We start from the raw sequence: 14838 nt of genomic DNA, 5'->3' as shown, positions 1-14838 counted from the left end.
AGCTCCAATGTAGCTGCTGTGCCTCCTCCCCCCTTTTTTTACACCAGGTGGGGGAGGTTAACTTAAATTCCCTACTATTATTCTAACTCCACTTCAGCCCCAGCTCAGTTAGAGCCAGGACAACAGGGAGAAAAATCTTAATGGTTCTAACCTCTTACTGTCTCCTCAGCTCCGTCAGAGCGAGATGACAGGGGGAGGGCTCTGTAGCCCTAGCTAAGAAGAACTGGGACCACAAGGAAGAGAATCTTAGCAGTTGTAACTTGTCACTGTGGCACTAGTCTGGTCAGAGCTGGATCACAGTGAGAAGGCACCATAACCTTAGCCTTGTCAGAGGTAGGGCTACAGGGAAGAGAATCTTAGTGGATATCTTTTTGACCTTTTGCCAAGTAAACTTTTCTCAAGTGTTCATTCCTTTAAAATTTCAGATCTATGTATTTCCCAAATTACAATACTCCAAGACTTTAAGAGAAACTGCTTCTCATACAACATAGATAATACAACTGTTTATCAGTAACAATCATGGTCTTAATTTTAAACTTTGAAATAAAAACAATTGAATAACCAATCTGGTAACCTTAAATTCCAGTTTTTGTAGTTACACAGAACTGAAATTTTTCTTGGTGCTAAATAGTAACCAGAATGAATTAAATTACCTGGATCTATATTCCCAATGATATTGCACAGTTCTCTTTCTGTGACCCAGGAAAGGGTTAAGTGTCAGTCTAAATTTACCACCCCTCCAACTTTACCTAATCTAGAAGAAATATTTTACTCTCTGTGATGATGGAAGGAGAAAACAACTTTGGGAGTTGCTGCCTGTAATGGGAATGTAAACTTTAAGATCTTCCCTGCCCCTAGGCTAAAGTGCACCTGGAATCTGGGGTGGGAGGCTTGTTTTTCAGTAAATACTTCTTGATTGGCCAGTGAGTCAATAAGGTTGTTACATTCTCTGAGCCAGGAGAAGGCTATATAAACCCTGATCTGCAGCTTTGTTTTGGGGCTCACTTTGAGAAGTGTTCTGTGATTTGATCTGGATTCTAGAAAGCCATTGTCCAGAGCCCCCCAGCTTTGAAAAATCCAGATGTTGAAACCCAGATATTGATTTGGTATGGATGTAATGGTTGGACAGTTTGGAAAGCTGTCTACTTGATCTGTTTCTGTCTTGATAATTCTGCTTGTATACTTTGAAGTTCAGGGTGCTGACCTTTTTCCCCTGAACGAGGTAAATGATATATGTTTGACTGATTAAAGTAAGCTTGTTAACCCATTTTGAGTTGCTTTCCTTTAACAAAGCAGATCTAAGAACCTGTATGGGCAGCCACCCTGGGGACTTTGGGTGCTTGCTGATACACTGCCTGTTTTTGAAAACTATTAGATTCTGTGCCTGCTATTGCTTTCCATGTGCTAAATGTCTATGGAGCAATTCAGAAAGGAAAGGGATATCTGACAATGTTTTGGCCTTTACTCGGTCATCTTTCATTCCTACCAGTGAGATTGTCTTTTATCTATTTATTGTATTTAATATTATTACTTTTTTTGATGCCTGTTTGGTTTTTGTTTGCTTAACCTCCTTGCCAGGTTTGTCTCCTCCAGGGTTCAAGCCATCGACCTCTGGATGACCACTAAGGCTATGCAAATCTCTGACTGAATCCAAGTTCTCCAGCCCACTGCACCTGGTATCATCCATGTTCCAGAGTCTGACACCTTGAATGTGAAGTCTGACCCCCTTGAACAGGACCTAGAGAGAGGCAGGGACAGCTCTACATCCCTTTCCAACAGGAAGCACTTTCAGAAGCTAAGACATTTGCCCTTTACCCCAAGGGAATTTGGGTCCCATTTATTTGAGGGGGAAATGATGAGGTATGGGCTCTGGGAGCCCCCTTGAGCTCTCTTTGAGTCCTTGAGGTACAGGCTCTGGGAACCTCCCTTGGACTCTTGATTGAATCATCCCATTTGATGAGGCAGGTCTGTTGCTAGACTTCCCACCCTTGAACTAGCCTAGCCCACCCTTATTTGTGGTCTCTGGGCAACTTTCCCACCCTTAATCACTCATTGACCTCATTAACTCCTCTTGAAGACCCTCCCCAAGCTCCTCCTCTAGACCACCCCTAGATTCCTCCCACAACCTTCTGTATATAAGATCCCATCCTGTCTTCATGTTTGTGAGAGTGCCATAGAATAGTGAGAGCACCATAGAATGCCATGTGGATGAGAGTGCCATAGAATAGTGAGAGTGCCATAGAATGCCATGGAAGAGTGAGAGTGCCATTGAATGACCTAGCAGACTTACTCTGTGTCTAATGCAAGTGAACTTTTAATAAATTTTATTTTTCTTTTGCTGAGAAGACTTGAGTCAAATTCATTCGGCAGGACCCAGTGTGGTGGTATTTTGGGGTCTCCAGAGCAAACCTAACCTTCTTAGTGTGTAACTTCTTCAGTTTAACGAATTGTTCTCTCTAAGACACTAGGTTTTGAAGAAGATGCTAACTTACATTGGTGAAGGGAGCTCCCTATAGCAATGAAATCATTAATCAAGACCCTATCCATTTTCTGAATAACAATGCCATGTTGAAAATTAATATTGTCTGAAAAAACAATATAGCATAGTAATATTTTATAGATTAACAGTTTAACTTCAAGCAAATATTTGTATGGGATGAAAAACCCCATTCAAAATTTAATCAAGAACATGGAGATTTCTCAGGATAAAAACAGGAAATTTTTATTCTCTTCCCTAGGGAAAAGAGGATGGTCCTCTCCATAATGGATCAGGGAGTGGAGAAGAGCAATATGGGGTGAACAGTTTAAAACCAGCTAAGTTACTTTATCAGTTCTGCTAACCCTATCTTATAATGTTTATTTCATGTGAATTGGATTTTTAATGTTCTAATATCTGAAGATTTAAGGCTGTTATATTTGGGATACAAACAGGTAGTAATAATATTGCTGATATTTACTATGGTAGCTAAAAGAACTGAGGAAGGTTTTTGGTTTTTTTTTACTGTTATAATAGGTCAGTCTGTGCCTTTTCGTCTTAGTCCTAGCAGAACGTTTTTAATGTTATCACGTTCTTTCTCCTTTCAGAGCAAATTCCTCTTGCCCTGAGGACCGTCCTCCTCCCCAAGCCCCCCCCCCCCCCAATGCTCTATACTGAATCTTTTTGTTACCATCCAAGAAATCTGACGTCACAATAATGGAGACAAAGGGGTCAAAATCCTATTGTTTATATTTGTGCTGCTGTGAATTTGTAGATGCTTATATGGTGTTTATGAAATGATTCAAGAATTGAAATTCATTTAAGGCTTTTTGTGGGTGGTCCCATTACTCAGCCTGAGTCACACACAGCTAAGGTGGCTTGAGATCAGGAGTCTTTGGAGTTGTTGCTTTTTTTTTTTTTCCCTTCTATAAATCCATATTGATATTTTCTTTTTCACCATAGCATCATTATTATTGTGTCCCATGTAACACTCTCTCCTTCTCCTAGAAAGCCATCTCATATGACAAATGTAACATTTGTCGCTTTGGGGGGGCGGAGGGGGGGGGGAGTTAGCACAACTGATGAATATTGAATAAGTGAAAATAAGTACCATGTGTAACACTGTGGACCTCCCCAGGACAGGAGAGTTTGGGGGTGTCTTCTCATTATCTCTTCATTCAAAAGCCCAAATCCCAGGATTTTGACTTCGTCTAGTAAGTCGACGCACATTTTCAAGGAGGACTGAGGACTTCCTATGCGACACAACCAATACTTTAGTAGTAGTTGAGAAACTGTTAAATCATAGACGTATTTTTTCCCTTGGGTATTCCTTAGTGAATATCAGTTGAAAGAGGGAATAATTTCAGAGGTCAGATCATCAGTAAACTTTTAAAGATACTTCTGACATATAAAATTAAGTGGTCCACGTAGCCCACGGAGGGAGCTTGGTGAATGGACATTGAATGGACTCAAAACTTTCAGACATGTTGCAGGTTTTTTGATCTGATGTTCTTTCAAAAGCCACGACGATTAGGTCAATAGCAAAAGTTTTGCCCCGGCTTTGGCCACATGAAATGATTACTGGAAGTAATATAGTTAGGTTCCTTCGAGTTGGTGCTAAATCATACTAGGTCAAATTGACCTGTCATTTGGGGGAATCCTCACCTAAGGAAACCTTCGGCAGGGACGCCGGCAATCCGGCCTTCGGGAAAGACACACTATGGAAATCTACAAGAAAAAGGTGGGAAGGGGCCAATCTAGGTACTGTGAACTAACGGTACCGCAGTTCCTGGATGGCTGTTTTCCAGAGTAAGGAGGCCACGCCACTCCCGTGCACACCCTCTTCCCTACCCTTCTAGACCTAAGAAATCGAAGGAGACGATGTTAATGATGCAGATTAAATGTAAAAGTGTGTCAAGAGTCCTGGACACAGTGGGGAGGAAGGAGGGGGCAGGGGGCAGAGAGGAAGAGAGCTTATCTTGATCCCCTGCCCCTCTCCCCCGCCCCCAGTGCCCAGCCGCAGCTCGCTCCTCGAAAACGACTTTTTGTACATTTAAACATTTAACTTTTGGTTTCTTTATCGTCGCTGTTCTGCCTCCGCCTTGGTTGGATGTGAGGAAGGTCGCAGAGGGCAGAGCGTGTCTGTTTCGACGCCTTTTGAAATTTTTAAACACTGGAGAGCACATTTTCCCACCCCCACCCCCACCCCCTCCGCCTTCCTGGGGGAGTCACCTAGAAGCTGAGACAGCGATTAGGCTTAAAGAACAAAAACGTGCACACTGAATTGAATTGAGCGCAGCCTCTCGATCCGGAGTTTCAGTTTTGTCCAGCCCCGTTCCATCCCCGGCCCCGGCGCTGTCCAGTGTCCCCGAAGCTGTCGGCGAGATTCCAGTTGGGGTGTGAGTAAGCAAGTGCCAAGTAAGGGAGGGAGAGGGGTTGTAGAGCTGAGCCCCGGGCGGTGAATTCTACCAGCAACGAGAGGTGTGTCCGAGGATCTGTCGGGCGCGCGCTTAGGCCGACCTTTCCGAGAGGCTTTTGCGGGCAAGACAAGCTTCTTGTGCTCGCGAAGAGCAAAGGCTTTTCTGCTGGTGCTCGGACGACTGTGTGTAGTTTAGAAAAGAAGCCTGATCTGAAACCGGGGTGGTGGCTAAAAGAAAAAGGCAAAAGAGGGTAGGCAGCAGCCGTCATTTCCCTCCCTTTCCCCCGAGGGAAACTTAACGAGCCCCGAGGCGCAGCCCTAGCTGGGGATCCATAGTTTACTCCCTTTCCCACCCCGCCCCACGCTCTGGACAAAAAAACAAAACAAAAAAAAAAAAAAAAACCACGACGAAAGTCCCTTTCGCCAAACAACTCGAGCGTCAGCTCTTCTCGCAGAGAGAAGTAGGTGGCTCTGAAAAGAGCCGTTGTGTGTTGGGACGTCAGGCACCCCCAGGCCTCCAGTTTACTTGGAGCTGGTGTACTTGGTGACGGCCTTGGTGCCCTCGGACACGGCGTGTTTAGCCAGCTCCCCGGGCAGCAGCAGGCGCACGGCCGTCTGGATCTCCCGGGACGTGATGGTGGAGCGCTTGTTGTAATGCGCCAGGCGGGAGGCCTCGCCGGCGATACGCTCGAAGATGTCGTTAACGAAGGAGTTCATGATGCCCATAGCCTTGGACGAGATGCCGGTGTCGGGATGGACCTGCTTCAGCACCTTGTACACGTAGATGGAGTAACTTTCCTTGCGGCTGCGCTTGCGCTTCTTGCCGTCCTTCTTTTGGGCCTTGGTAACGGCTTTCTTGGAGCCCTTTTTGGGAGCGGGAGCGGACTTGGCGGGCTCAGGCATGGCTACAAGCACTTCAATACAGACTTGCGATCGAGAGAGGGAATGAAAGGGCCAGCGTCGAGTTCAGACTATTTATAGGGCTTGTATTCAAATAAGGGATGACGGAGTCTTCCTTCTGATTGGACGGAGCCTGGTTAAATCCGTCCCAGGTGGGAAGGGCATATGTAAATGAGAAGATCCCAAATCTGCTTCTCCATTGGCTGGTTCGTCCAAAGACGTTTGGAACCAATCGGATAGCGCCGTTTAGGCTACCACCTCACAGGATAATAGGTTCGCTCTCGAGTGGAAAGCATTCTCTCTCCCGTCTCTTGCCTGTTCTAGAAAAGCTGCCGTCTCACCTCTTCATCTCTCCACCATGTCTGGCCGCGGAAAGCAGGGAGGCAAAGCTCGCGCCAAGGCGAAGTCCCGCTCTTCCCGGGCCGGCCTGCAGTTCCCGGTGGGCCGAGTGCACCGCCTGCTCCGAAAAGGCAACTACTCCGAGCGCGTGGGCGCCGGCGCTCCGGTGTACTTGGCCGCCGTCCTCGAGTACCTGACAGCCGAGATCCTGGAACTGGCAGGCAACGCGGCTCGGGACAACAAGAAGACTCGCATCATCCCTCGCCACTTGCAGCTGGCCATCCGCAACGACGAAGAACTCAACAAGCTGTTGGGCAAGGTGACCATTGCTCAGGGCGGCGTCCTGCCCAACATCCAGGCCGTGCTGCTGCCCAAGAAGACCGAGAGTCACCACAAAGCCAAGGGCAAGTAAGCCAGCACTGCTGACGGACGGATAGTCCCTCTGGAAATGGAGAGACTCGTCTGCCACGCAGAAACCAAAGGCTCTTTTCAGAGCCACCCACCTTTCCAAACAAAGAGCTGATACACGCGGCCGGGTCTGCTCGGGGAAAATCCAGGGTGATCGTAGTTGCCAGTGCTTTTTGGCCACCTCCTAACTTTGGGGAGAAGAATCGTAATCCTACAGTATCACTGCCTAGAGTCGAATCACTGACTTAGCACACTGGAATCTTGGAGTGGAGGCTAGGCTACCTCTGCCCTAAGATGCCGCACAACTTGAGGCAGGGAAGTCACGGTCACGGTCACAGAAAGGAGCTTACTCGGGAAAAGGGAGGGTTTGGAAACGCTTGGTCTCCTGTATCCCTTCCTACGCGGCTGACCCTTCCTCAGGTTCCTTTGTGCTGCAGCAGCAGCTTCTATACCTCCGGACCTCTAAGCTTGAATGTCTCTCTCTCCTGGACGTGTCCCCCCACTCTAGGGTACAATCCTCATCTCCCTTACCCAGGAAACTCACAAACCTGTACAATCCAGCCTTCATCTCTTCTCCCTGGGCTCCTAGCTTGCTCACTCCCTGTCCATAACGGTTCACCAAGGACTACGTTCCCAACTCTGGTCTCCTCCCAGGCCCCAGCCCACACTCGCCTTCCCCAATTGTCCATTTTCGCGGACAGAGCCACCATTTCGATCCTTGTCGTTTGCCCCCCAGCCCAGTCACGGAGGTTCCTAAAACCTCTTTTCCCTCTCCTTTACCGCTCCCCCAGTTCCCAGTCCAAATTGTCCTCATTGTATAACCACAAGCAACATCTCTGTTCTTGGTCATCCTTCTGGGTCCAGTCTTTCCCATCCTTCTATCTATCCATCCACCCACCCTCCTAACAGCTCCGGAAATAATCTTGCTCTAAAGCATTAATTAGGCCGGCCCCCAAACCTTCAACAGTTTCCTTTTGCCTCTCTCCTTTTCACAGACTTCTTGGTACTCCACCTCTGTCTGGGTCTCTTGGTCTTCACATAGGTCATTGCACAGAATCTTTAAATTCGTCTGTAGCTCAGTTTATGTTGAAGCCTGACCCGACAGCGCTAGCTGTTAGTGCTCTTTCCCTCCTTAAATTTCTTTGTGGTACAAGCTGTATCCTTCGGGTTTCCCCCTCCTCCAGCTACCGGATCCCCACTAGTATCCCAAATCCCGAGAAACGCTTTCCCCTTTTGTTGGTCTTTGCATGGCCAACTTGTAACCGCACGGTTCACTGGGGAAAGTAGGCGCTTATTAAAATATCCGTGACATTGATCTAAAGGCACCTGTTATTTTGCCCGGATGTGTGCCTACCCAGTCCACTCAGGCAAAGAGCAGCTCCTCCGTAAATAAGCAAAGGGCCCACCTGATGACGAGGCTCCCTGAATTTAGCTGGACCGCCACGGAGGACAGGAAACATCATCAGGCTCGGTGGGACCTGCCAGAGGCTTCATCTCTCATCTGACTCTCTTTAAATTTAGGGTCGCCTGCGAGCCATAGGAGTACAATAATTAAAAAAAAAAAAAAGTTTGATGCCGAGTGTCTTTTAATATTGAGAAAATCGGGGTTTGGAATGTGAAGATCGAGGGAAAGGGCGCGGGGGGAGGAGGGGGGAGAGGGGGAATTTGGAGGGAGACGAAAGGCAGAGATCCAGCTAGAAGACCTACAGTTAAGGGTACCCTCTGGGTCTTCCCGGCCGGTGAACGGGCTCGGTGCAGGTGGCGGGAATAGAGTCGACAGAATATTCTCAATGTGAAAGTAGAACGTGAAATAAAAGAGAGGACTCAGAAACAAACGGACTGACCGATAAAAGAAAAGTCTGTGATCTCGTAAAAAAGAAAAAATCCCAAGCTGGAAACGGCGAAACTAATTAAAACACGTGAGCGTGTGCGCGCAGTACAAGGGCTGAGTTAGGAAGGGGGTTAGGCTAGGGTGCGAGAGGAAACGGCTGTCCCGGGAAGGGAAAAAAAAGAACAAAGGGAAGCAAATAGACAGAGCCCAGGAGGAAGTGAAAGAGAGGGGGCGTTATCCAATGAAATTGCTCGGAATTTCGAGGGCGGGTAGGGTTGCCTTTCCACCAATTCATTCGGGCGCAGGGCTTTTGAACGATCCAATCAGAACGTTCTCGTCAATATAAATATAGGCGAGTGTGGTTCTGTTTCCCAGTAGTTCTCTGGTTGTTAGGTCGTGGAGTTCTCTCTTGTCTTGTCATGGCTCGTACGAAGCAGACCGCTCGTAAGTCTACTGGCGGCAAGGCGCCCCGTAAACAGCTCGCTACGAAGGCTGCTCGTAAGAGCGCGCCGGCCACTGGTGGCGTGAAGAAGCCTCACCGGTACCGGCCTGGCACAGTGGCCCTGCGGGAGATCCGGCGCTACCAGAAGTCAACGGAGCTGCTGATCCGCAAGCTGCCTTTCCAGCGGCTGGTGCGCGAGATCGCGCAGGACTTCAAGACTGACCTGCGCTTCCAGAGCTCGGCCGTGATGGCTCTGCAGGAGGCGAGTGAAGCATATTTGGTCGGGCTGTTTGAGGATACGAATCTGTGCGCCATCCACGCCAAGCGCGTGACGATCATGCCCAAAGACATCCAGTTGGCTCGCCGCATCCGTGGGGAGAGGGCTTGAAATCTTAAAAAGCTACACCACCAAAGGCTCTTTTCAGAGCCACCCCACTGTTTCGAAAAAAGTAGCTGTTTTCATGTACGCTGGTTCCCCTTTTTGAGCAGCACCGTGGCGTAGCGAGTAGAAAACCGACCACCCGCTTGGTTTTCAACTCCAGCCACTCACTAACTCAAAAAAAAAAAAAAAAAACCTACCCCCTTTTCTTGTGCCTTTCTTTACTCTTCCCGCGCCCCCTTCCCCCCGTGGCTTTGGAACGGGCGCACACCCCACGTCATCGATGCCACGTGGAACCAGGAGGACGGGGGTGTGTGTGTGTGTGTAGGCGTGGGCTTTTTTAACTTTCTTTTTCCCCCTTCCCCAACACCCGCCCCCTTCCCCCCCCCCCCCCCCCCCCCCCGCGCTCCCTCTCAGAAAGCCTGTCGTCACACACACACAACACCTATACCCGCCCACCGCAAGGGACCCAGAAAAATTGAACCAGGCAGGCACGTTATGTTCGTTCGTATTCAGCATCTTTCTTTTGAGATCTATGGGGTGGCTCTGAAAAGAGCCTTTGAGTTCATATAAAAAGAGGCCAGGAGGGGGGGGCACGGCGGGAAGAAACTCCTTCACTTCTTGGGCGCCGCCTTCTTGGACTTGGCCGCCTTAGGCTTGGCCGCTTTGGGCTTGGCCAGCTTAGCCTTGGCTGGGCTTTTAGCCACCTTCTTGGCCTTGGTGGCCTTGGGCTTCTTGGGGCTCTTGGCCGCCTTCTTGCCTCCCACCGCCGCCGGTTTCTTCACCTTCTTGGGCGTCTTCTTCACGCTTTTCTTGGTGGCCGCGGCCCCCGAAGCCTTCTTAGGCTTCTTGGCTGCAGCGCTCGGCTTCTTGGCCTTCGCCGAAGCAGCCTTCTTGCCCTTGCCTTTGCCCTCAGCAGCCGGGGCTTTCTTGTTGAGCTTGAACGAGCCTGACGCGCCGGTGCCTTTCGTCTGCACCAAGGTGCCCTTGCTCACTAGGCTCTTCAACCCCAGCTTAATGCGGCTGTTGTTCTTCTCCACGTCGTAGCCGGCAGCCGCCAGCGCCTTCTTCAGAGCGGCCAGAGACACGCCGCTGCGCTCTTTGGAGGCCTCTACGGCCTTGGTGATCAGCTCCGAGATGGGCGGCCCGGCAGCCTTGCGCCGCGCTCCGCCAGCGCCAGCTGCCTTCTTTGCAGCCTTCTTCTTCACTGGCGTCTTCTCCGCGGGCGCAGGCGCGGGGGCGGCCGGCGGGGCAGGAGCGGTCTCAGACATCCTTTCCACTCACGGGCCAAGAGAACCGTAAAGACAAGAGAAAAGGAGGCGAAGGGAGAAGTAAACAAAAACACGACAGCACACAGTCGCCACAGTTGGGCCGACCTGGCCGGGGGGATATATATAGAGAAGGGAGCCGCGCTGTGATTGGTGCGCTCTGCCTGCGCAGCCCGCCTTCTCAATCACCTACAGCCATTCTGCTCTCCTTCGCGATTGTGTTTCTTGCCCCTAAAAAAAGGGGAAAAATATAACAAAACCCCGCACGCAGTCCCCCACTTTCGGTCCAAAACTTAAGGGAGAAGCCTTGGGGTTCACGACCCGTGAATTTTCTTCGCTCAACCTCAAATCCTAGGCGCCCAGCCTTTCCCAAGTCCCCCAACTACCCGCAAAACTCAGGTCAAATTGAGGCAACTCCTCGTGTTTCCTTTAAATTAGAAAATTACCGCTTCGCTTCCGGGACACTTTTCTCCTGGGGACGCTTCTGCACACCCTTGGCTTCTCGTGCGTACAAAACCGAAATAATTTCTCGCCACATTTGCACCGAAATCCCATTTCTCCGCGAGGGAAGTAACACAGGCTCTCTGGTGATCCCTGCATAGGCATCCATGGGAATGGGCCACTGGAATGAGGATAGTCTGTGCGGGACCCACACATGCTTCGGAAGTCGATCTGGGTTGGGGCCACTATTCTGGCCTACGAAGGGCTAATCCTGGGATTTCGAATAAAGACCAGGGAGAAAACCCAGGATTGGGGTTGGGGGCGGGGCTCTATAGTTCATTTCAACTCCAACTTTTCCCCCCAGCGCTCAACAAGTGCCAGGTACAATCCTGGGACATTCGCTAGGGGGATACGATGGAGAGATTAACCATAGAGCCTCTGCCTTCGGGGAGTTTACAATCTAATAGGAAGATGAGGACTGGGTAGCAGAAGAAATACAATCCAAATTGTCACCAGTTTAGCATGCATCGGACTGGAGCTTTGTGAAGCAACACTGCAAAGTGAGCTTGGGGCCAGAGATGGTCAAAGACCTTGAAGATCAAGCAGTACTCTTCATCCTATAGGCAAATGGGGAGTCATTGAAGGTCTTGTGAATTTTATTCTGGAAGGAAAGACAGAAGGAAGGAAGGGAGGGAGGGAGGGAAGGAAGAGCTTACCCATAAAGAGGGTTAGGGTTGCTCTGGAGACCCCAAAATACCAACACAACAGATCCTACCGAATGAATTGGACTCAAGTCGTCTCAGCCAAAGAAAAGTAAAGTTTATTAAAATTTCACTTGTATTGGACACAGAATAAGTCTGTGCTAGAAAATTCTATGGTGCTCTCAGACCACATGGGTGAGGTGGGGTCTTAAATACAGAAGGTTGTGGGAGGAATCTAGGGGTGGTCTAGAAAGAGGAGTTTGGGGAGGGTCTTCAGGAGGAGTTAATAAGGCCAAAGAATGATTAAGGGTGGGAAGTTGCTGGAGGCTACCTGGAGACTACTATGTTGGACTAGGCCAGTTCAAGGGGGGATCGATATTTTGATAGACTCAAGGGTGGGAAGTAGATGGACGATGGAGGGCTAAGCTAGTAACAGAGGTCTGGGCCTAGCCACAGGGTAAGGCTTATGGCCTCATGCAAATGCCTCATCAAAATGGGATGATTCAATCAGAGTTCAAGGGGGGCCTCCCAGAGCCTGCACCTCACCATTCTCCCCCTCAAATAAATGGGATCCCAATTCCTTTGGAGTAAAGGGCCAAGGTCTCAGCTTCTGAAAGTGCTTCCTGCTGGCAAGGAGCATAGAGCTGTCCCTGCCTCTCGGGGTCCCATTCAAGGGGGTCAGACTTCACATTCAAGGGGACAGACTAGAACATGGATGATGTCAGGTCCAGTGGGCTGGAAACTTGGATTCAGTCAGAGATTTGCATAGCCTTAGTGGTCATCCAGAGGTGGATGGCTTGAACGCTGGAGGGGACAAACTTGGCAAGGAGGTTAAGCAAACAAAGACCAAACAGGCACCAAAAAAACAAACAAACAAACAAAATAGAGAAAGGACAATTTCCCTGGTAGGAATTAAAGATGACTGTGGCAGGGCCAAAACGATATCAGATATCCCTTTCCTTCCTAAATTGTTCTATGGACATTTAGCACATGGAAAGCAATAGCAGCCACAGAATCTAACAGTTTTCAAAAACAGGCAACAACTCCCAAAGCCTGTTCTCTCCTTCAATCATCATAGAGAGAAAAAGGTTTTTTCTAGATTGGGTAAACCCGGAGTGGTCAATTTAGTTTTCAAAATCTCAAAAGCTTTCACCTGGTGGTCTGGGCCCCACTCTAGACAGAATGAGTCAGGGCCTTGAGTAGCAATTAATGGTTACAGTCCCTCCCAGCCCTTGGATTTAATTGGATGGGGGGGGGGGAGGGGGGATGGACACTTTAGGATCTAGGAGTCAAAAAGGATAAGAGGAGAGCATAAGGGAGGAGTGTTCAAACAACAGATCCTCAAGTAGTCAGGAGCCTGGGTATGTATAACCAGACATCCCTTCCATGCCCCTGACCTGATTGGTCAAGGGGAGGGTAGAGCCAATGGGTTAGAACAGAGAACTCAGCCATAATAAAGTGGGTAATTTTACCTTTGACCTGGATGCTTGTCCAGAGTTCAGTGAGGGAAATGGAGAAGGTGGGAGCACTGCCAAGCCCCAGGCTTCCCCCTCATCCCATGTCTTGAGAAGACTAGAGGACAGGGTAATGGGAGGTGGCTCTACCACTTTTCCAACCTTGGGGAGCATCCTTCCTCCAATGTCCCTCCTGGTCAGATGGGCACAGTTGTAGAGGTGTTGGTTCCTGGGGCTGCCTGGGGGGGGGGGCCGCACCCTGGAGGGGCACTCCTTGGACCAGTGACCCTCTTTGTGGCATCAAAGCAGGTTTTACCCCTGCCCAAGTGACTGGGCTTCCTCCGAGGGGGTCCCCTCGAGAGGCTTTTCCTGGCCATGGCAGCAGCCAAGAATGGAGCATGTTCTCTGTCTCTGGTTCGCTCCCTGCATTCTTTCTCCTCTGCTGCAACCAGGTCTCTGTTATTAAAGACTCCAAAGGCTGTCTCCAGTAATTGGGCCTGAGGTGTTTGGGGTCCCAATGCCAATTTCTGCAGTTTTCTCCTAATATCTCGGGCAGACCGATTAATGAAATACATGTTAAAGATTGCTGCCCCTTCCATAGAGTCAGGATCTAAATTTATATACCTTTTAATAGCTTCTATGAGTCTATCTAGGAAAAGGGCAGGGTTTTCTTGATTTGTCTGAGAAATTTCTCTAACTTTCTGATAATTTACTTGCTTCTGAAATGCAGTGCTTAGGCCTTCTAACAGGCAAAGTACCATATGGTCTCTCTTTTCCCTCTCCTCCTGGATTTAATAATCCCATCCTGGGTCACTAGTGGGAACAGCAGCTGTTCCTGGGGGGTATTTTCTGCGGTCATTGCTAGCCAAAGGATCCCCAGATTTGGGGGCTTATTCCCAGATTCTCCTCAGTGGAACAACAGGTAGAGAAGAGCATATGCAAATCACCCCCAAGAAAGCTGGAATTGCAGGGATAAGTCCCCAAAGCCTTCAGTAAACTTTGTTGGGTTTTAGGAGAACTTACCCAACTTTTCTTTAATTTGATTGAGATTCGAAATGGAGAATGGGACATGCACTCTAGTTGTCCCACCCAAAGAGAGCACCGCTTCCCTAAAGGGAAAAAGCCCTGAAGGTGGTGTGGGGACAAGGGCTTGGCAAGGGAGATTGGAAGTCCCACTTCCTGTGAGAGAGTAACTGAGGGGGTGCTGGCTGAACTGGATCAGACTGCTAAGACTGGGGCATCTGGCTGTCAAGGGGGAAGGTCAGCCGGCATCTGAGGAGGTGAAGGGGTCAGAAGAGGAGATACCTCTATGACTGCCTCGGGGGTAGGGCCTGAGGCCTGAGTGGGTGTTGCCTCAGGGGGAGGGGCCACAGAGGGAGGCACCTCAGCAAGACCAGTGTCTGGAACCTGAGAAATGAGTGATTAAGGGTGGGAAGTTGCTGGAGGCTACGTGAAGATACAGACAACTCAGACTAGGCCAGTTCAAGGGTGGATTGATATTTTGATAGGCTCAAGGGTGGGAAGTAGATGGACAATGGAGGGCTAGGTTAGGGTTACTAGCCTAGCCCTCTAGTAACAGAGGTCTGGGCCCAACCACAATGTAAGGCTTATGGTCTCATGCAAATGCCTCATCAAAATGGGATGATTCCATCAGAGTTCAAGGGAAGGTTCCCAGAGCCTGCACCTCATCAGAAGGAAGGAAGGAAAAGAGGGAGGGAGGGAGAAAGGAAGGGAGGAAGGAAGGAAGGAAGGAAGGAAGGAAGGAAGGAAGGAAGGAAGG

At 49.4% G+C, this 14838-nt stretch overlaps 4 protein-coding genes and 1 long non-coding RNA gene across 5 annotated transcripts; 3 read left to right on the top strand and 2 right to left on the bottom strand.

The window, feature by feature from the left end:
• Positions 1-963: 963 nt before the first annotated feature.
• Positions 964-2345, top strand: LOC138147365 (uncharacterized). Its single transcript, XR_011164782.1, has 2 exons — positions 964-1222; positions 1579-2345. It is a non-coding gene; the product is annotated as an uncharacterized lncRNA (long non-coding RNA).
• Positions 2346-3208: 863 nt separating this feature from the next.
• LOC138147364 (histone H2B type 2-E) lies at positions 3209-5877 on the bottom strand. Its single transcript, XM_069069756.1, has one exon. The coding sequence runs from the start codon at positions 5796-5798 to the stop codon at positions 5418-5420; it is 381 nt and encodes a 126-aa protein (XP_068925857.1). The 5' UTR covers positions 5799-5877; the 3' UTR covers positions 3209-5417.
• A 172-nt stretch (positions 5878-6049) lies between these two features.
• Positions 6050-8148, top strand: LOC138147363 (histone H2A type 1-like). The gene has a single exon (XM_069069754.1). It carries the CDS (start codon positions 6154-6156, stop codon positions 6544-6546), a length of 393 nt encoding a protein of 130 aa, XP_068925855.1. The 5' UTR covers positions 6050-6153; the 3' UTR covers positions 6547-8148.
• A 641-nt stretch (positions 8149-8789) lies between these two features.
• LOC138147362 (histone H3) lies at positions 8790-9248 on the top strand. The gene has a single exon (XM_069069753.1). It carries the CDS (start codon positions 8793-8795, stop codon positions 9201-9203), a length of 411 nt encoding a protein of 136 aa, XP_068925854.1. The 5' UTR covers positions 8790-8792; the 3' UTR covers positions 9204-9248.
• Positions 9249-9690: 442 nt separating this feature from the next.
• Positions 9691-10598, bottom strand: LOC138147361 (histone H1.4-like). Its single transcript, XM_069069752.1, has one exon. It carries the CDS (start codon positions 10463-10465, stop codon positions 9809-9811), a length of 657 nt encoding a protein of 218 aa, XP_068925853.1. The 5' UTR covers positions 10466-10598; the 3' UTR covers positions 9691-9808.
• Between the last annotated feature and the right edge of the window lie 4240 nt (positions 10599-14838).

The sequence above is a fragment of the Petaurus breviceps genome, unplaced genomic scaffold (genome assembly GCF_028583685.1).
Source record: "Petaurus breviceps papuanus isolate PSGF00001 unplaced genomic scaffold, PetGlider_PUasm1.0 90791, whole genome shotgun sequence".
In the NCBI taxonomy this organism is placed as follows: Eukaryota; Metazoa; Chordata; class Mammalia; order Diprotodontia; family Petauridae; genus Petaurus; species Petaurus breviceps.
Note: the sequence above shows the minus strand (reverse complement) of the source record. Positions and strands in the feature narration are given on the sequence as shown.